The sequence below is a fragment of the Chiloscyllium plagiosum genome, chromosome 10, assembly GCF_004010195.1.
Source record: "Chiloscyllium plagiosum isolate BGI_BamShark_2017 chromosome 10, ASM401019v2, whole genome shotgun sequence".
Classification (NCBI taxonomy): Eukaryota; Metazoa; Chordata; class Chondrichthyes; order Orectolobiformes; family Hemiscylliidae; genus Chiloscyllium; species Chiloscyllium plagiosum.
The window spans coordinates 84,545,757-84,567,794 of NC_057719.1; the positions used below are offsets into that span (position 1 = coordinate 84,545,757).

The following is a 22,038-nucleotide window of genomic DNA, read 5'->3' on the forward strand; positions in this document are numbered from 1 at the left end:
GCAGAGTGGTAGATATGATCTATATGGACTTCAGTGAGGCGTTCGACAAGGACACAAATATTCTAAAGTCAATTACAGCGCCTCCTGTGGGAAATAATGATGTTCAGGACTTTCGTAAAAGAACAGAACTGGAAACAGAACTGGCTCAAGGTAGAAGACAGAGTGTGGTGGTGGAGGGTTGTTTTTCAGACTGGAGGCCTGTGACCAGTAGAGTGCCACAAGGATCGGTGCAGGGTCCACTACTTTTCATTATTTATATAAATTATTTGGACGTGAGCATAAGCGATATAGTTAGTAAGTTTGCAGATGAGACCAAAATTAGAGGTGTACTGGACAGCAAAGAAGGTTACCTCAGATTACAACGGGATCGTTATCAGATGGGCCAATGGGCTGAGAAGTGTCAGACAATGGAGTTTAATTTACATAAATGCGAGGTGCTGTCTTTTGGGAAAGCAAATCTTAGCAGGACTTATACACTTAATGTTAAGGTCCTAGGGAGTGTTGCTGAACAAAGAGACCTTGGAGTGCAGGTTCATAGCTCCTTGAAAGTGGAGTCGCAGGTAGATAGGATAGTGAAGAAGGCATTTGGTATGTTTTCCTTTATTGGTCAGAGTATTGGGAACAGGAGTTGGGAGGTCATGTTGCAGCTGTACAGGACATTGGTTAGGCCACTGTTGGAATATTACGTGCAATTCTGGTCTCCTTCCTATCGGAAGGATGTTGTGAAACTTGAAAGGGTTCAGACAATATTTATAAGAATGTTGCGAGGGTTGGAGGATTTGAGCTATAGGGTGTGGTTGAATAGGCTCGCTCTGTTTTTCCTGAGGGGCATTGATAGGATAAATAGACAAAGTCATTTCCCTGGGGTGGGGGAGTCTAGAACTAGAGGGCATAGGTTTAGGGTGAGAGGGGAAAGATATAAAAGAGACCTAAGGGGCAACTTTTGCATGCAGAGGGTGGTGGGAGTCTGGAATGAGCTGCCAGAGGAAATGGTGGAGACTAGAACAATTGCAACATTTGAAAGGCATCTGGATGGGTTTATGAATCGGAAGGTTTTGGAGGGATATGGGCCAAGTGCTGGCAAATGGGGCTAGATTAGGTTAGGATATCTGGTTGGCATGGACAAGTTGGACTGAAGGGTCTGTTTCCGTGCTGTACATCTCTATGACTCTATGACTCTAAATGCAAGGTGATGCATTTTGGAGGATCAAATTTAGGTGTGAATTCTACTGTAAATGGCAGAACCCTTAGGTACATTAATGTATACTTGGATCTGGGTGTGCAGGTCCACAGTTTCCTAAAAATGACAACACAGTTGGCCAAGGTGATTAAGGAGGCATATGGCATGCTTGCCATCATCAGCCAGGACATGGGGTAAAAGAGCTGACAAGCCATATTGCAGCTGTATAAAACTCTTGTTAGACTGCATTTGGTTGCCACATTACCAGAAGGTTGTTGCAGCTTTGGAGACAGTGCAGAGAAGACGCACCAGGATGTTGCCTGGTCTTGAGGGCATCACCTATGAGGAAAGGTTAAAAAGACTGGGCTTGTTTTCGCTGGAAAGACGGTGGCTGAAAGGAGTCCTGATTGAGGTCTACAACATTATGAAAGACATAAATAGGGTGGATAGTCAGAGGCCTTTTCCCATGGTTAAAGTTTCAATTACAAAGTGACACAGGTTCAAAGTGAGTGGGGGAAAGTGTAAGGGATGTTTTTCACACAGAGGGTGGGGGTAGGAGCCTGGAACATACTGCCAGAAGAGGTGGTGGAAGCAGGCATGTTGGCAACATTTAAGAGGCATCTGGATGGTTACGAGAATAGGGAGGGAATAGAGGGATACGGGCTGAATAAGGGCAGAAGGTTTGTCTTTTAGTCTAGTTAGGACATGATGATCAGCACAGGCTTGGAGGGCTGAAGGGCCTGTTTCTGTGCTGTATTTCTCTTTTGATCTTTTGATATTTCTACCTTTTGACTTAGAATCATAAGATCCCTACAGTGTGGAAATAGGCCCTTTGGCCCAACAAGTCCACACTGACCCTTCAAGAGTAACCCACCCAGACCCATTCCTCGAACCTATTACTCTAATTTAACCCGAACTAATGCATCTAACCTGCACATCCTTGAACACTATGGGCAATTTAACACAGTCCATTCACATCTTTGGACTGTGGGAGGAAACCAGAGCACCCAAAGGAAACCTATGCAGACACGGGGAGAATGTGCAAACTCCACACAGACAGTCGCCCGAGGCGGGAATCGAACCCGGGTCCCTGGCGCTGTGAGGCAGCAGTGCTAATCACTGAGCCACTATGCCACCCCATTTTGGCCCTACCTTAGCAATTCTGTTGCAGACACTCATTCATGACTTTGAAAGTAAGTGCCTTTAAGTCAAAATAACTCCTTAACAGTTTCATGTTGTTTCTTTCTAGGAGGCCATGGAGCTGCAGAATAAACAGCAATGGTACCAGCAGAACCAGATATTCATGACCAAGGAAGATGAACAGGCTTACTTGGCCTACTGCTCAGAGGCTATGTTCCGCATCCACATCCTTGAAATGCGCCTCAATAAGTAAGGCTTCTTATTTCACTTAATTTTTGAAACTTTAAAGCTTACTTCCTCCTTCATCTCCCAATAATATTGCTGGGTTCAATTGCATGGTGAGAATAGCTTTCCAGTCTCCATCAATGAGGATTAGCAGGTTAGTTGGACACATAATGGTGTAAAAACAATGACTGCAGATGCTGGAAACCAAATTCTGGATTAGTGTGCTGAAGAGCACAGCAGTTCAGGCAGCATCCAATGAGCTTCGAAATCGATGTTTCAGGCAAAAGCCCTTCATCAGGAATAAAGGCAGTGAGCCTGATGGGTGGAGAGATAAGCTAGAAATCCACATTGATGCCCTGGGGTTGAAGTGTTCCGAGGCGGAAGATGAGGCGTTCTTCCTCCAGGCGTCTGGTGGTGAGGGAGCGGCGGTGAAGGAGGCCCAGGATCTCCATGTCCTCGGCAGAGTGGGATGGGGAGTTGAAATGTTGGGCCATGGGGCGATGTGGTTGATTGGTGGCCCAACATTTCAGTTTGCCTATTTGCAAGTTCAATTTGCTCTCATAATTTATTGCAATTCTCTTCAGTTTTAACTATCCCTCTCAATTTGGTATTATCACAGATTTAGAAATTTATGTTGTTTGATTCTAAACTCCAAATTGTAAACATAAATTGTGAACAAGAATGGTCCCATGTCACTCTTGTGGAATGCCATAGAGTCATAGAGAGGTACAGCATGGAAACAGACACTTACATGCTGATCAGATATCCGGAAATAATTCGTCCCATTTTCCAGCACTTTTCCCATATCCCTCTAAATCCTTCCTATTCATGTATCGATCCAGATGTCTTTTAAATGTTGTATTTGTAGCAGCATCTACAGGCAGTTCATTCCATGCACCACCCTCTGCATGAAAAACTTGTCCTTTAGGTCCCTTTTAAATCTTTCCCCTCTCACCTTTAACCTATGTCATTCAGTTTTGGACTCCCCTATCCTGGAGAAAAGACCTTGACTATTCACCCGATCCATGCCTCTCATAGAAGTTTATATAGTCATAAGGTCAGCTCTCAGCCTTCGGCACTGCAGGGAAAACTTCTGTCAGTCTCTCCTTATAGCTCAAACTCGCCAACTCTGGCAGCATCCTTGTAAATATTTTCTGAACCCTCTCAAGTTTAATAACGTATTTCCCATAGCAGGGAGACCAGAATTGAAGACTGTATTCCAAAAGTGGCCTAACCAATGTCCTGTACAGCCACAATATGACCTTCCAACTCCTAAATTCAATGCACTGACCAATAAAGACAAGCATACTAAATGTCTCCTTCACTCCACCGTCTACCTGCGACTCTACTTTCAAGGAGCCTGCACTCCATGGTCTTTTTGTTCGGCAACAATCCCCAGATCCTTACCATTAAATGTATAAGTCATGCCTTGATTTGCCTCACCAAAATGTAGCAGCTCACATTTATCAAAATTAAACTCCATCTGCAACTCCTTTCTCTATCAGCTTGTACTGGGAGGTGACATTATTTGCTGCACACTATACCATCAATTTTAGTGTCACCTGCAAACTTACTAACTATTCATCATATATTCACATCCAAATGGTTTATATAAATGACAAAAAGCAATGGACCCAGCACCAATCTTTGTGGTACACTGTGGTCACAGGCCTCCAGTCCAGATGGAAACTCTCCACCATCACTCTCTATCATTGAGCCAGTTCTGTAACCAAATGGCTGGTTTTCCCTGTATTCCATGTGATCTAACTTTGTTAACTAAGTTCACCATGTGGAACCTGTTGAACACCTTACAGATGTGCACATAGATCATGTCCACCATTCTACCTTCATCAATCATCTTCATCACTTCTTCAAAAGACTCAATCAAGTTCGTGAGACACGATTTCCCATGCACAAAGCCGTGTTGACTATTTCTAATCGGTCAATAAAAACCAAAAGAACTGCATATGCAAATCAGATACAAATACGGAAATTGTTGGAAAAGCTTAGCAGGTCTGGCAGCATCTGTGGAGAGAAATCAGAGTTAAAATTACCGGTTGAGTGACCCTTCCTCAGAATCATGAGTTCTCATAGAATCTGTACAGTGTGAAAATAGACCCTTCAGCCCAGCAAGTCTACACCAACCCTCCGAAGAGTATCAGACCCAAATCCATTCCCCTACCCTATTACTCTACATTTACCCCTGAATAATACCCCATACCTACTCATCCCTGAACACTATGGGCAATTTAGCATAGCCAATTCATCTAACCTGCAATCTTTGCATTGTGGAAGGAAACCGGAGCACCTGGAGAAAACCCACACAGACATGAGGAAAATGTGCAAACTCCACACAGTCTCTGGCGCTGTGAGGCAGCAGTGCTAACCACTGAGCTATCGTACCGCCCCCTTCTGAGGAAGGGTCACTCAAGCCGAAAAGTTAATTTTGTTTTCTCTCCACAGATGGTGCCAGACGTGCTGAGCTTTTCCAGCAACTTCTGTTTTTGTCCCAAATTAGCCCTTGCCTTTACAAATACATATACATTCTGTTCTTCAGAATCCCCTTCAAGAACTTGCCCACCACTGAGGTCATGGTCACCAGTCCATAGTTCCCTGTTTTTTTCCTTTCCACCTTTCTTAATTAATGACACATTGTTAGCCAGTCTCCAGTCTTCCAGCATCTCACCTATTGCTATCACTGATAACAATATTTCAGCAAGGTGCCCAGCAATCACTTCCCTAGCTTCCCACCAAGTTCTAGTATACACCTGATCAGGTTCAGGTCATTTATCCACTTATATGCTTTTTAAGAAGTCCAGCATTTCCTCCTCTGTAGTACTGACATTTTTCGAGGTATCACTATTTATTTCCCCACACTCTCTATCTTCCATATCCTTCTCCACAATAAATACTGAAACAAAATACTTGTTTAGTATTTCACCCATCTCCTGTGGTTACTGTGACCTTGCTGATCTTTAAGGGGCCCTAGTTAACCTTTTTTTTCTCTTAAATGTATTTGTAAATGCTCTTTGAATTCTCCCTAACCTCATTTGTAAAAGCTACTTCTTGTCCTCTTATGGCCCTCCTGCTCTCTGTCTTAAATATACTCCTATTACCTTTATATTCTTATAGGGATTCACTCGATTCCTGCTGTCTATACTTGACATATGCTTCCTTTCTTTCCTTGACCAGAGCCTCAATTTCTCTAGTCATCCAGCATTCCCAAACCTCCCAGTCTTGCCTTTCACACTCACAGGAATGTACTGACTCTGGACTCTTACTGTCTTATTTTGAAGGCTTCCACTTACTTGCTGTCCCCTTACATGCGAAGATCCGCACCCAATCAACTTTTGAAAGTTCTTACCTAATACCATCAAAATTGACCTTCCTCCAATGTAGAATGTTAACTTTTTCCATAAGTATTTTAAAACTAATAGAATTATGATCATTGGTCCTAAAGTGCTCTCCCACTAATCCCTCAGTCCCATGCCCTACCTGTTTTTCCAAAAAAAGGTTAAGTTTTGCTGATAGGTACTGAATAAGATAATTTTCTTGTACACACTTAACTAATACTTCTTCATCCAAGCCCTTACCATTATTGCAATCCTAGTTTGTTTAGAAAGTTAAAATCTCCTGCCATTGCTACCCTGCTATTCTTACAGGGAACCCATCTCCTTACAAGTTTGCTTCTCAGTATTTTGTTTTTGTCGGGGGGGGAGTACAATCCTAATAAGGTCATCACCCCTTTCTTATTTCTCAGTTCCATCCAAATAACTTCACTGGACATACTCCCCAGAATATCCTAAATACACCAGTAACACTAATCAAAAATGTCACACCCTCCTCTCTTGCCTCCGCTTTCTATCCTTCCTATAGCATCTATACCCTGGAACATTAAGCGATCAGTCATTTCCATCTCTGAGCCACATCTTTGTAGTGGCTACGATATCCCAGTTCCATGTAACCAACTGTACCCTGAATTAATTTGCCTTCCCTGTCAGGCCTCTTGCAATAAAAAATGTAGTTTAATTTATCAGTCCTATCTTGTTGTCTGCTTTACTCCTGCCTGCATTGACTATTTGACTTGCTCCTTTTCCTAACTGCACCATAGAGACATAGAGTCATAGAGACGTACAGCATGGAAACAGACCCTTCGGTCCAACCTGTCCATGCCGAGTCCTCTAGTTCTGGACTCCGCGACCCCAGGGAAAATACTTTGTCTATTTATCCTATCCATGCCCCTCATAATTTTGTAAATCTCTATAAGGTCATCCCTCAGCCTCCGACGCTCCAGGGAAAACAGCCCCAGCCTGTTCAGCCTCTCCCTGTAACTCAAATCCTCCAACCCTGGCAACATCCTTGTAAATCTTTTCTGAACCCTGAATCAAGTTTCACAACACCTTTCCGATAGGAAAGAGACCAGAATTGCACGCAATATTCCAACAGTGGCCTAACTAATGTCCTGTATAGCTGCAACATGACCTCCCAACTCCTGTACTCAATAATCTGACCGATAAAGGAAAGCATACCAAACGCCTTCTTCACTATCCTATCTACCTGCGACACCACTTTCAAGGAGCTATGAACCTGCACTCCAAGGTCTCTTTGTTCAGCAACACTCCCTAGGACCTTACCATTAAATGTGTAAGTCCTGCCCTTTTCTCGCTATCTTTTTGGGTCCCACTCCCCTTATTTAGTTTAAATCCTCCCAAGTAGCTCGAGAAAATCTCCCTACCAGTATATTAGTCCCCTACCAATTCAGGTGCTACCCATCCTTCTTATACACATCACTTCTACTGTCGAGGAGATTCCAAAGATCCAAAAATGTGTATTCCTCTTCCCTGCCATGCATTCATCTGCTGTGTACTCTCCTTACTCTCACAAGCACAGGGCAATCCAGATATTATTACCCATGAGGACATACTTTTTAAACATCCTATATCCTCTCCTCATCCTTTTCTCTTCCTGTCATTCATTCTAATGTGTACAACAACCTGTTGCTGATCATTCTCCCCTTTGATAATATTCTACACCCTCTCTGAGACATTCTTGACCCTGACACCAGGGTGGCAACACCATTCAGATACCTTGTTGTTGGCTGCAGAAACATTTGTCTCTGCCTCTGACTAAAGAGGCCCCGATCACAATCAATTGCTTGGATCCTGATGTATCCCATATTACAGTAGATCCAGACTCGGTACCAGATATTTTGCTGTCCTACATTCTCTCCTTCTTCAAAGACTGCCATTTCCCATCCCACGTGTTGATGGTGCCCTCCAGAGCATCCACTTCCGGCAACTCTGCCTTCACACCCCACCCCTCCAACCGCAACAAGAACAGAACCCCCCTGGTCCTCATCTTACACCCTACCAACCTCTGTATACATCGCATCATCCTCCGCCCTTTCCGCCACCTACAAATGGACCCCACCATCAGAGCTATATAGATATATTTCCCTCCTCGTCCCTATCCACTTTCCGTAAAGACTATTCTCTCTGCGACTACCTACCCTCCCCTCCTGGCACCTTCCCCTGCCACCACAGGAATTGCAAAACCTGCTCCCACACCTCCTTCCTAACCTCCGTCCAAGACCTCAAAGGAGCCTTCCACATCCATCACAGTTTCACCTGCACTTCCACACGTCACTTATTGTGTCCATTGCTCCTGATGCGGTCTCCTGTAGTTGGGGAGACAGGACGCCTCCTCGCAGAATGCTTAAGGGAACATCTCTTGGACACCCGCATGAACCAACCCCACTGCCCCATGATGGAGCACTTCAACTCCCCCTCCCACTCCACCGATGACATGCTAGTGCTGGGCATCCTCCATCGCCACTCCCTACCCACCCGATACCTGGAGGAAGAACATCTCATCTTCCACCTCAGGACCCTCCAACTCTATGGCATCAATGTGGATTTCACCAGTTTCCTCATTTCCCCTCCCCCCACCTTATCCCAGTTAAGCACCGCCCTCATGACCTGTCTTACCTGTCCATCTTTCTTCCCACCTATCCACTCCACCCTCCCCTCCGACCTATCACAATTACCCCCCCACCTCCATCCACCTATTGCACTCTCAGCTACCTTCCCTCCAGCCCCACTCCCCTCCCATTTATCTCTCCACCCCCGAGGCTTCCAGCTCATTCCTGATGAAGGGTTTTTACCCAAAACGTCAATTTTCTGGCCCCTCGGATGCTGCCTGACCTGTGCTTTTCCAGCAACACAGTGTTGACTACATTCCCGGAGAGTCCATCACTCCCTATATTTTCTAAAACAGCATACTTATTTCTCCTGTGGCTATCTGCCTACCATTCCTAGAGGTAGCCCCTCCACTGGACGATATCTGCAATTTTTCTACCTTCTTGAAACTGTCATCCATCACACCCCTTAGCTCCTGTAAATTCCTCATTGCCTGTAAATGCTCAAATCTATCCATGTGATCAGTTAGGATTCGCAACCAAACACACAGTCATAATTATCAGTTATTTTGAAATTCTCTCTAACCTCCCACATCCAAAAGGGTCCATTACTATTTGTCATTTATATAAATGATTTGGATGTGAACATAGGATGTATAGTTAATAAGTTTGTAGATGACACCAAAATTGGAGGTGTAGTGGACAGCAAAGAAGGTTACCTCAGATTACAACGGGATCTTGATCAGAGGGGCCAATGGGCTGAGGAGTGGCAGATGGAGTTCAATTTAGATAAATGCAAGGTGGTGCATTTCGGACAAACAAATCAGAGCAGGACCTATATACCTAATGGTAAGGTCTAAGGGAGTGTTGCTGAACAAAGAGAGCTTGGAGTGCAGGTTCGTATCTCCGTGAAAATAGAGTCGCAGGTGGCTAGGATAGTGAAGAAGGCATTTGGTATGCTTTCCTTTATTGGTCAGAGTATTGAATACAGGAGTTGGGAGGTCATGTTGCAGCTGTAGAGGACGTTAGTTCGGCCGGTTTTGGAATATTGTGTGCAATTCTAGTCTCCTTCCTATCGGAAGCATGTTGTGAAACTTGAAGGGGTTCAGAAAATATTTACAAGGATGTTGCCAGGGTTGGAAGATTTAACCGATAGGGAGAGGCAGAATAGGCTGGGGCTGTTTTCCCTCGAGTGTCGGAGGCTGAGAGGTGACATTATAGAGGTTTATAAAATCATGAGGGGCATGGAAAGGATAAATAGACAAAATCTTTTCCCTTGGGTGGGGGAGTCCAGAACTAGAGGGCATAGGTTTAGGGTGAGAGGGGAAAGATATAAAAGGGACCTAAGGGCAACCTTTTCACGCAGAGCATGGTGTGTGTGGAATGAGCTGCCAGAGGAAGTGGTACAGGCTGGTACAATTGCAACATTTAAAAGGCATCTGGATGGGTAAGGATTTAGAGGGATATAGGCCAAGTGCTGACAAATGGAACTGGATTAGGTTAGGATATCTGGTTGGCATGTATGAGTTGGACTGAAGGTTCTGTTTCCGTGCTGTACATCTCTATGACTCTATGACTAACGGCACATCACTCTATTAAAGGCTATCTTTCCCCGCTAACAATCTACAGACCCAGAAAATAGCACTGCTCTAAAACACTGCTGCTGGAAACCTATGTTTTATATTTTAAAAAACATTAAATCAAGAGACTGATCTGAATCAAACATACACAAAGAAATCTACTCACTATTGTAGATTTACAGGAAAAGAGTACGGTTAGATTAAAAAAATACGCTTAGCTCACCCCCTGATGTGAATAGTTCTCAATACTGAGTCTCTTCAAGGTCAGCTGTTCACTTTATCTTTTTTCTTGACCGAACTCCGATGTCCAGAGATGTTTGTAACTACACAGGTAGTCAGCTGTGAAAGTTCACTGCCTGGTCAGTCAGCTGTGCAGGTTCACTGCTCCTTTATTTTCACCTTCCACATGGTTCCTGCTCTCTCTCTTTCCTCCAGTTTGAAAGTACCATTGTTTTGATTTTGCCCCCAAAGTTCCAAAACAATGGCAACAATTTATAAAACTGCTCCAAGAAATTGAGGAAATCAGCCCCAACACTGAAAAAGGATCACCTCTTCCAGCCACAATTTTCTCCCAACCATCCTCTTGGCTTACCATTTCCCACCTTCTGCCACTCTGGATAATTAACCTGGATTTCCACTCTGCTTTTTGTCTTAAAACCAGATAACAATCCATTTTGTCACTTTTCCCATGCTTTCATATTCATTTGTTTATTGTGACTTTTCTACGTCCAGGTAAATCACATCTACTGCTTGCACTCTCTGTCTACTCTGTTTTTGTAACTACACTTGATACCTCATTGGAAAATACAATAAGATTGGTTAAGCAAGATTTTCCCTTTTGAATCTATGCTGACTACTTTGGAGTTTCCTTCTCATTTTTTTCTACCATTGATGTTAAGCTGCAGTTTGGAAATGTCTGGACATATGCTGATCCACTTTTACATACAGGAATCATGTTAGTTAGGTGAGACTTGATACATCTCCTTTTTTCCGAAGCTTAAAACATGTTCTAATCATTAGAACACATTTCAAGAATCCATCGCAATATAATATTTTGAAGCCATGATGTGGAGGAGCCGGTATTGTGCTGGGGTGGACAAAGTTAAAAATCACACAACACCAGTTTATAGTCCAACAGGCTTATTTGGAAGCACTAGCTTTTGGAGCGCCACTCCTTCAGTCGGTTGTGGAATAGGACCATAAGACACAGAGAGAGTATGTGTGTGAGTGCAAGTGAGAGTGTGTGTGTGTTTGTGTGTGTGCAAGCATGGTAAAGTATGTGTGTGAGTCTGATGGAGTACAAGTCTGCGAGAGGATGTGTGCATGTGTGGGAGGTGTACGTGTGTGAGTTGAATTGAATTTATTGTCACATGTACCGAGGCACAGTGAAAAGCTTTAGTCTTGCGAGCAATACAGGCCAATCACATAATTAATAGGATAGATAGTTAAATAATAGGTAAACAGCGGCAGAAACAAAAACAGAGGTACAGGTGAATATTAAGAGTTTGTGAGACCATTCAGTATTCTAACAACAGTAAGGTAGAAACTGTTGCGAAACCAGCTGGTGCGTGTGTTCAGGATTCTGTACCTTCTCCCCGATGGTCGAAGTTGTAAAAAAACATTGCCAGGTGGGATGAATCTTTAAGAATGTTGGCGGCCTTTCCTTGACAGCGGGCCTGGTAGATGGATTCTTTAGATGGGAGGTTGGCCTTTGTGATTGTCCAGGCCGAGTTCACCACTCTCTGTAACAATCTCCGATCTTGAATGGTACAGTAGCCATACCAGGTAGTTTTACATCCAGACAGAATACTCTCGATGACACACCTACAAAAGTTGGCAAGAGTATTCGCCGTCATGCTAAATTTCCTCAGCTGCCTGAGGAAGAAGAGATATTGTTGGGCCTTTGTAACCAGTATATCCATATGAAGAGTCCAAGAAAGCTTGTTGTGGATGACCACTCCCATGGGTATACAGTGAGTACAGTAGGGGGCTGCGTACATACCCCTGGGGTGCTCCAGTGTTGAGTGTTAGTGAGGATGAAATATTGTCCCTAATCTTCACTGATTGTGGCCTGTGCATCAGGAAACTGAGGATCCGGTTGCAGAGAGTGGGGCTTAGTCCGAGATCACTAAGTTTACTAATTAGTCTTGAGGGATAATAGTGTTGAAGGCTGAACTGTAGTCAATGAGTAGGATTCTTGTGTTGCTCTTCTTGGTGTCAAGATGTTCTCGGGAGGAGTGATATGGCATCTGACGTGGATCTATTGATCTGATAGGCAAATTAGAGTGGATCAAGAGTAGTGGGGAGGCTGGAGTTGACCAGCCTTTCAAAGCACTTCATGGCCACCGAAATTCGGGCCACTGGGCAGTAGTCATTGAGACATGCTGCATGGATCATCTTAGGTACAGGGATGATGTTGGCCCTCTTGAAGCAAGCAGGAACAGTGGCCTGCTGCAGGGAGAGGTTGAAGATGTCGGAGAAGACCTCTGTCAGTTGATCTGCGCATGCTGAGTGCACGACCTGGTACTTCATCTAGTCCCATCACTTTCCTTGGATTCACATGAAGGTAAACTGATCTGACCTCTGATGCAGTGACTGTTGGGATAGGTTCGTCAGGACTTATCAGAATAGGTGTTTCCTCTCCACCGAAATTCTACTCAAAGTGAGCATAGAAGGCGTTGAGATGATCTGGGAGGGATATGTCATCATCTGCTATCTTGCACTGTCCCTTTTTAGAACATGTGATGTCATTCAGTCCTTGCCATAGTCACCGGGTGTCTGTCTGGGTCTCTAGTTTGGATCGATATTGGTCCTTGGCTGTCTTAATGGCTCTGCGTAGGTTATATATGGATAGCTTATATTTGAGTGAATCTCCTGATCTGAAGGCCTCACGCCTGGTTTTTAGCAGGTTCTGTATGTCCGTATTCATCCAGGGTTTCCTGTTGGTGAACATCCGGATTGACTTCCTGGTATGCAGTCCTCCACATACTTGCTGATAAAGTCTGTGATGGTGATGGCATACTCATCCCACGTACTCCGTGTGTGTATGAGAGACAGCTTGCATATGAGAGCGGGTTGCATGAGTGTGTGAGAGTATGTAAGTGTGTATGCGAGAGAGTGTACAGTGTAGTGGGGGCCTGGTGACAAGAATCCAAGGTCCTGGTTGAGGCCATCCTCATGGGTACCAAACTTGGCTATCAACCTCTGCTCAGCCGCTTTGTGCTGTTGCCTGTCCCGGAGTCTGCCTTGGAGGATGGTCACCTGAAGATCCAAGGCCGAATGTTCCTAACTGCTGAAGCATTCCCCAATGGGGAGGGAACACCCTTGTCTGGTGAATGATGTGCAGTATCCATTCATCTGTTGTTGTAGCGTCTGCTTGGTCTTGCCAATGTACCATGCTTCAGAGCAACTTGCCTGCACCGTATGAAATAGACAATGTAGGCCATGTCACATGAGTACTTGCTGTGTATATGTTGAGTGATGTTCCCATGCGTAATGGTGGTATCAGTACTGACACTCTGACACATCTTGCAGTGGTTGCTATGACAGGGTTGTAGTGTTGTGGTTGATGTCACGCTACAGGTGACCCCACTACACTATACACACTGTCTCACATACACACACTCTTACATACTCACACAGACCTTCTCTCATCCACCCCCCACACTCTCACCCATGTGTGCACCCTCTCAAAGGCTTATACCCCATCACTCTCATACTTTACCAAACTCTCACACATACAAACACACTCACACATGCACACACACGTAAGTCTATTGAATTTGTATTTGCAGAATTATATTGATAGATACATTCTACTTTGCTCAAAAAATACATAATCAGTAGGCAGTCAATGCAGACAATCAATCCATATAATAGTTTGCAAATTCAACTTTGGAAATAGAACCAGTCTGAGTCAGGATTGAGTACAGGCAGACTCTGACCTCACACCTTTAAGGCAATGTCTGAGCTAAGAGGTCACTTTTCTGTAATTAAACCATAATTTATCTTGAGAACATGACTTAAAAGGAGTTCTGGGATTTACATATTAATGAATCAAAACCTGTAACCCATTTTAAAAGATGAGAGACTTAACAACAATCGAGGTTTGTTAAATATATCATTTTACTTGCATGACACTAACCTTTTGCTATAAATTCTGGGTCTTATGGTCCTACTCTACAACCACCTGAAGGAGGAGTGGTGCTCCGAAAGCTAGTGCTTCAAAATTAACCTGTTGGACTATAACCTGGTGTTGTGTGATTTTCAATATTTTGAAGATTTGAAAGCTTGTCATGATTTGATGATCACCTATCTGGCAAAGTTTTCATTAGTCTCTTGCAGTTGCTCAACAACTTTTGTTGTTTATGGTTGGCTTTTCAGTAGCACTGCATAAGCATTGTCATCAGAGCATTCTTCCTCACTGTCTTTGTCCTTGATTATGTGCCTTACATTACTTTGAGCCAGCTTCTGTTCCTTTGCAATGTAACACCATGATCAATCGTATACAATCTGGACTGGTTGCATATTCTAGAAATCTTTGCTGCTATCCAGCTATTTGTATTTCTAACTTGCTTCCAGCCCAATGCACAATGTTTGTTAGTTCTCGAGCTACTTGCTTTTTGTCTCCAGCTCATTCTCCACAATCCTTGATGATTGACATGTATAGGCAATTGTTTTCTTGGCAAAGTTTTTTTGCACTTGCCTTCCATACATAATTTGAGCTAGATATAATCCTTTCTCCATTTGTGTCATATACAAAGAGTTAAAAATCACACAATACCAGCTTATAGCTGGTACAGGTTATTTGTAAGCACTGTCTCTCCATCAGGTGACAATGTTTAAGACAGAATTTATAGTAGAAGGTCACAATGTCATACAGTTGAAATATATTAAACAAACTTAGATCAAGTGTTTCATCTTTTAGAATGGGTCTCTTAGTTTTGGTTCGTAAAATGTAATCCCAGGACTCCTTTTAAATCACATTCTCAAGATTATTACCTCAGATTTTCCACAAAATGGTGTCATCTCAGCTCAGACAACACATTAAAGGTGTGAGGTGAAAGTTTGTGTCCCCTAATCTGGAGTCAGACTGGTTCCATTTCTAAAGTGGGTTTAGAGAATCGTACATGGATAGACTGTAGGTTATGCATTTTTGAGCAAAACATGACTTAAAAGGAATTCTGGGATTTACATATTAACGAACCAAAACTTGGAAACCCATTCTAAAAGATGGGAGACTTAATCTAAGTTTGTTTAATATATTTCAACTGCATGACACTAACTGTTTGCTATAAATTCTGCGTCTTATGGTCCTGCTCCACAACCCTCTGATGAAGAGGCAGAGCTTTGAAAGCCAGTGTTTCCAAATAAACCTGTTGGACAATAACCTCGTGTTGTGATATTTAACTTTGTCCACCCCAGTCCAACACCAGCTCCTCCAAATAGTGTATACAAACATAGTAATGCAACGTGAAAATCTTGCTGCATTGTCCAATACAATGAGCACTGAATTAACAAAAACATCCCAAATACTCTGCTTGACCAATTGAGAATTGATGGTAAGGTGATGATGTGATATGGGTCATTTCTTACTTGAAATGGGTTAACTATTAGAGTGATGCAGGTTTTCTTCCAATAGAATATTTCACCTGCTGCAGCAATGTTTACGTTTCCCCTGCGACTAACATTCCCTTTAAGTTGTGTGGCCACTGCTGGTTCCATGCACTCCAAATGGTGTGGCAATCCATTGCTGTCTTATTTGGACATAGACCTCAGAGGTCCACACACAAAAGGAAAGGAAGTGTTACTTGTAACATCAGACCCTGGACATGAATGACATAGTATTGAAGAATCCAAACAAGTTTTATTATATGCTCCAACTTAGAGTGCCAAGCTTCAAGTGATTCGAGGCAAGATGGCATAGGAGGCTGTAATAGTCTCAGGTTACATGCTATGATAGAGTGAACATGTATCAGAAAGGTAAACTGGTATACTGATGACACACAACATATTTCCATTTCCCTTAGTTTCCCCTTCAACTCTCCTCTTAGACTAAGCTTTTAACAGTCTGCTAATTTTTCCTTAAATATCATGGTGTGATAATTTGTTCAATAACACTTAAGTACCATGACATGCGGCTACATTAAAACCATGACAAAAGCAAGTTGTTATCGTAACATTTCCTACACCAGTCGTGCTTCAATAAAAGATCAAGTCAGTGTGAACTTGTGGCACATTGCAAATGGTTCAGTGCTATGGATCTACAGCTACAGGAAACAGTCTAACACAAAACTAATTTTACATTAGTTCCTTATTAATGAGAGTATTCCTCTTGCATTTTGCTTAGTTTTGACCATCAGAAATAAGATACCCTGCTACTCCATTAGGATTTAAAAATTAGATATTATCAACCATTCATAATTTAAAAATTAAACCCCCTATTGTCAATTAATTTCCTTTTACCTTCAAATACTAAATTAAGACTCCAAACCTTGACTTGTTTACAGGCACAAAGAGACAGCACCAATAAAATATCTTGAACTGGAAGAAAAGATTCGCAAGGACCCACGCTTGGCAAAGAAATTAAAGAACTGCTAAACATATTTAACTGTCTCAATGAAAACAAGTACTGTGAGAAAATTATTGGATGTGCAGTAACACACTTTATTTGGTAATCCCACATACAAAATCTAAAAATGGTTTCACATGAATAATTTAAATATATTTATGTTTTAGTCATATCCATTGACATTTTTTGTAATAAAGGTTTGTAATGAAGGTATAATTAGGCTGTGTATTGTTCACCTGAAGGATACCAACTGTTCTTTGTGATTGACTTTCAATTGCCCTCTGAAATGGCCTAGCAAGTTAAATTTATTGAATAAATGCAAAAATATACTTCAGGTAAGGGCAGGCACTAAACAAAGCAACCTGAAAAGTATGGCTTGGAACTAATTAGTTACCCAAGTCCATAAACATTGTACTCGCCTATACTGCACCATTTAAAAGATAAGCCGAGACCAAGTCCAATAGTGATTGAAACTTTGAGGCAAGAGAGTGATATGGGCTGTTGATAATATTAAGACAATTGGTTTATCCATCATATCAGACAAATTGTCAGTTTGGACTTATTAGGCCAATTATTCTGTATTCAGCATTGAAACAGACAATCTGCCTTAACTTTAAACTTACTAACTTCCTTTCATAAAAGCCCACAAATTTTATCTTGCACTGAAATCCATATTTGCAGGTTAAATACTATCTACAGCATCTGTCAAGTTTTGTGACACAGTAGCTCAAGACAGTTCAGATAGTTAGCTGAAGGTTTGACCAAAAGCATTTCTATAAATGAAAAATACTGTAAGGAAGGCAATAGCACATAAATCAGAATAACATAACATCCAAGTTAGTTTACCTTGGGGATAGATTTCAGTGATTTGTCTATTGAGTGATATCAGTATATCAATGGTTCAAGATCTTAACAGGCTGATTCCATTATTCCCTTTGTGCAACTTTATTAAACATACACAATCAATATATACACCTTAAAGTGATTCATTATAATCGCAAGGATAAGCGCATTCAAAGTCCGGATGTAAAAGTTGTTTTGATTGGTTTAAAGATATTCTCCACTCCTCCAGGTCCTTCTGGATCAAATCTGTCTCTTGTACGATTCTAGCACTCTCCTCCTTTGCGTTCTCCAACTTCAGCCTCGTCACCTATTCACAGGGATAATAGGAAATAGTATAAGTGGCACATGAATGATCACCGAGTAGGAAACAACCATGAAAACCACGAGGGAAATCTATTTCACCCAGAGGCTAGTGGGGGTCTGGAATGCACTGCCTGGGAGTTGAAGCAGGTAACTTCACACCTTTTAAAAAGATACATAGTTTAGTGAGAACACCATGTGCATTAGCAAGTTCTCAATTTCAATCCGCCATGATGAATTTGATGTTTAAGTGTGATCACAGTAGGTTAGTAATGAGTACCGATTGTGGAGCTCCAGAAAAATGAATATTCAACAGCTCCTCCTTCTGCTGCAACCAGGAGATCCCTGATGTCAGCCCAATGATCAATATCAGAGAGGGAGAAAACCAGGTTTTTGTTTTATTAATTCATGAGACACAGGCATCGCAGCATTTATTGCCTGTCCCTAGTTGCTCTTAAAGATAGTGGGAAGCTGCTTTCTCATTCTGCTGACAGTTCAATTACTTCCATCAGAGAGGATATTCTAGGATTTTGACCCAGTGACAATGAAGGAACAGCAACGTATTTCCAAGTTAGAATGGTGAGTGGCTTGGAGGGGAACTTGCAGGTAATGGTATTCCCTATAGGCAAAACGCCTACTTGTGAAGTTCTGATTCACTAATGTCCTTCAAAGAAAGAAATCTGTTCTTAGTTGGTCTGGTTGTCTTTTGGTTGTTGTCACTCCAAAAAGTCAGTTTCATAAATAGAATGATAAACAAATTACAATACATATAAATAGACCACCTATCAATTTAAGTTCTGGGTCTGGACATGACAAATGCAATCCCAACCTAGCAAAGTATTTCTCATCAACATTCCATAACTTGGAACTTGTGCCAAGATTGAGATAGTTGTTCAGTGGAATAGCCAAGTGAAACAGCCTATCAATCAAATTCTCTAAACATATTCACAAACCCACAACCTCTAATATTGGAAATGACAAAAGCAGCAAGTACATGGCAGACATCACCATTTCTATAAGTCACTCACTATCCAGACTTGAAAATGATCATCCTTCCTCGTTACCCAGTCAAATTACTAGAACTCTCTGGCCCAATCACACTAACTGCACTATATTGAATACTGACTCTTTCAGCGGGCCGTGGAGGGGGTCGTTAGGGCCGACTGCCTGCCCCTCTTCCGCGGTTACGTTAGAGCCCGGGTGTCCTTGGAGAAGGAGCACACGGTGTCGACCAACACCCTGGAGTTGTTCAGGGAGAGGTGGGCGCCGCAGGGAGTGGAGTGCATCATTTCTCCCTCCAACTCTATTTTGATTTAGTCCCTACCCTCCCCCTCACTGTTTTGATCACACAGCACTGTCCTTTGATGTGAAGGGCAGTGTTTGTCACTGGCCACCCGGGTGTTTTCCTATCTTCCTGGTGGTGGAAATTGAATAAAGATTTGTGCACTTTGTGTCTTTCACTGTGTCTCCCACCTGCACACACACACCATGGGTGCTGGGGATAAAATAAGCACTACCGCACTTAGGTGGTAGTGTGGGGGAAAAAAAAAAACGAAAAAAAAATAAATAAAATAAACAGGTGTGTGAAGGGCAGAAAAGAAAAAAAAAATACTGACTCTTCAAATGTGTCAGTTCCGCATTTAAAGGGCAGTCAGGGAAAAAAAAAGTTGATACTTTTACCCATTTTGATTCAATTACCAAGTAAACCGACAGAATCTTATATGCACATGAGCAACACCATGATGATTCCACTAATTCTTACATTTTCTCAAATCTCTATTGTAAATAGACCTCAAACATTCGTTTCTAAAACATGCTAATGCACAGGGCTGAACGGTTCTTCCTTCAATTGTTTAGGATATTGTGAAAATTTCAAAAATTCTAATATCCTAAAGACCACAAAAATAAGCCACACTTCAGAAATAAAACTAGTCTCAAGGATGGCGTATCCTTCAGTGACAAACTTATCTGACAATTGGCACCCAAGATTATATTCAAGAATAGAAAAATTTCAAACCCCAATTGTAAACTGATTTGAGCATTATTGTTAGGCAAAGGTTGATCAGACCATCCCATCAGACATCCAGCATAAATGATGTCTGTTAAACAGGATTACATCTTTCTTCGGTGGCAATGACTCCTTTTCAAATAATATGTACTGTGGTGTAACCCAATTCACATCATTGCTGACAGAACTGAAGCACCTACTCACATGCAGCATGAATGCCTTGGATCAGATAAATATTTTTCCCTCAAGAACTTAGAATAATGTGATAATTCTGATAAATAGTAGTTATGAGTTAGAAACAAACAATGCTGGTCTATACTGTGTTTGCAAAAAGAATTGTAGTCACCTTGGTAATTTTGACACAGGTATTCATTTATCTGTGCACCCTCACCAACTGACATTTATTAACTAATTGCATTGTGCTGCCTGCTTTAGATTTCATCAATTTGCGCAATCTTTAAAATTTACTCATTAGTTAGTTCAAGTTTCCCTGCAGTACTAACTTAAAAACACTTCCATCAGAATTTTCTTTTTGATATGACAGTTTATACATCTATAAAATTATTTATATCTTGTTCCCAGTTTGTGCTGCTCCAACAGGATTCTTACATATTCATAAAAGTAAATGTTAAAATTATCTTTTTATTGGAAAACATTGCAATGAAATATTACAATGCTTAGAAGTAGATTCTTACCTGGAACCTCCCCCTCTTTTCTTCTGTGAATTTTCCCAATGTTTGTAGTTCTGCCAGGAGATTCTCCACAAGTACCTGAAGCAGACAAGTTATTCAGCAGTCATTCCATTTCGTAACTCAGTGGTACAACTTACAATATAAAAAGGGTGTGGGGAGTGAAACCTCTTTTGGTCAGTGTTTTGAAATCTTCAGCAGCAATAGGGAAAGAAAAAACATGCTCGTTTGTGGTGGGGGAAAGAGATCAATCACAAAATGGTCTAATTTTGGAGCAGAAAGTTTCAAAATTGTTACTTTTCTTTGTACTGTATATGCTTAATAACTCGTACATAATTTCTAACTGAAATAGAATTGTTGACTTTGATTCAGATGTGTAGCTTGCAATGTAAAAATTAATGCCCAAAACACGTTAAATTCATGGTAGGAATTTTGACTCAATTAGAATAGATTGTTGTTTTTACAACTGAAATGCAATCTTGCTATAAAGTCGATGCGGCATCTGTTCTGTCAGTTATAATTTGTAGAATTACTTGCATGTATTTTCTGATATCTTTTCCCCATCCCAAATCCCTCCTTGGGATGCAATGCCAAAGTAAATTGTCCTCTTGAACCAGATCCAAATGGACAGGGAGGACTGGCAACCTCCAACTCTAAAGCAGGTCAAATTATACCCACAGCCCCCAAACTTTTGGCTGCAGACCCATTTCCAAATTTCACTGTCCACAAACAAGCAAAAATCAAACACAAAAGAAAAAAAATTACCTTACCATTACATCCCTTCGGCATGCATTCTTTTGATCATGTTCTTCAATTATTCTATTGGCTGAAACTGAAAAAGCAAAAATAAGCAAAGATGAGAAAGACATTAGGGGTATATCCTAAATCAGAGGCCTCTTTGTGAACAGAACCTTTAACTATTTACACGTTTGCACTTCAAGGAAAGAATAAAGCAGCAGTCTCACTCGAGGGGGAAGCAAGGTGATGACAACTGTCTGTTTATTATGTGTTGCTAGATAAGTTTTGTTAATTCCATTCTGTTAGAATGGTGAATTGACAGAGCTAAAAAGGTGCGCTGCGCTGCTGGTGAGAAAAACAAAACAAGCTTGGTGAGAATTCTACAGCTACACTCAAAAAAAAGATTATTACTACCTTCAAAGAACTGACCCTGATTTTAAACTTCATGTCTTTGTATTTGATTATCCTATACTGTAATTTTACGCCACTAGGTAAACCAAGCAATTGTTTTATTGAACAGTAGAAATCTGAGCAAAATCAAAAGTTATAAAACAAAATCATAGATTTTTGGGATACTCCCTTGTTTCACGCTGCACAGCAATATATGGTTATACAATACCTTTAATAGAAACAAAATATGATCACCACGACTTACTTTATTCATTCCTGGGCTAGCATTTGTCACCCATTACAAACTTCCATTGTCCTTCAATTGGAGTAGCTTGTTAGGATATTTCAGAAGACATTAAAGAGTTAATCACATTGCACAAAGTCATTATTCACATGTTTGCCAGACCAAGCAAAGGATCCTTCCCTAATGGATTCTGGTGAACCAGAAGAGTTTTCA

At 41.6% G+C, this 22,038-nt stretch overlaps 2 protein-coding genes across 5 annotated transcripts in view; one reads left to right on the top strand and one right to left on the bottom strand.

The window, feature by feature from the left end:
* Positions 1-16,657, top strand: part of ccdc135 (coiled-coil domain containing 135) — a 93,642-nt gene extending 76,985 nt beyond the window's left edge. For both annotated transcript variants that reach the window (XM_043698240.1, XM_043698241.1), the window contains 2 exons: positions 2,430-2,569; positions 16,552-16,657. In XM_043698240.1, the coding sequence (XP_043554175.1) occupies positions 2,430-2,569; positions 16,552-16,642 (231 nt within the window). In that variant the 3' untranslated portion in view covers positions 16,643-16,657. The remainder of the gene's footprint in view (positions 1-2,429; positions 2,570-16,551) is intronic.
* Positions 16,658-16,702: 45 nt separating this feature from the next.
* The window catches only part of knstrn (kinetochore localized astrin (SPAG5) binding protein), a 29,932-nt gene continuing 24,596 nt past the window's right edge, over positions 16,703-22,038 (bottom strand). For 2 of the 3 annotated variants that reach the window (XM_043698242.1, XM_043698244.1), the window contains 3 exons: positions 21,224-21,285; positions 20,460-20,534; positions 16,703-17,763 (listed from right to left, as the gene is read on the bottom strand). In XM_043698242.1, the coding sequence (XP_043554177.1) occupies positions 17,590-17,763; positions 20,460-20,534; positions 21,224-21,285 (311 nt within the window). In that variant the 3' untranslated portion in view covers positions 16,703-17,589. The remainder of the gene's footprint in view (positions 17,764-20,459; positions 20,535-21,223; positions 21,286-22,038) is intronic. The other variant, XM_043698243.1, reaches the window with a different exon arrangement.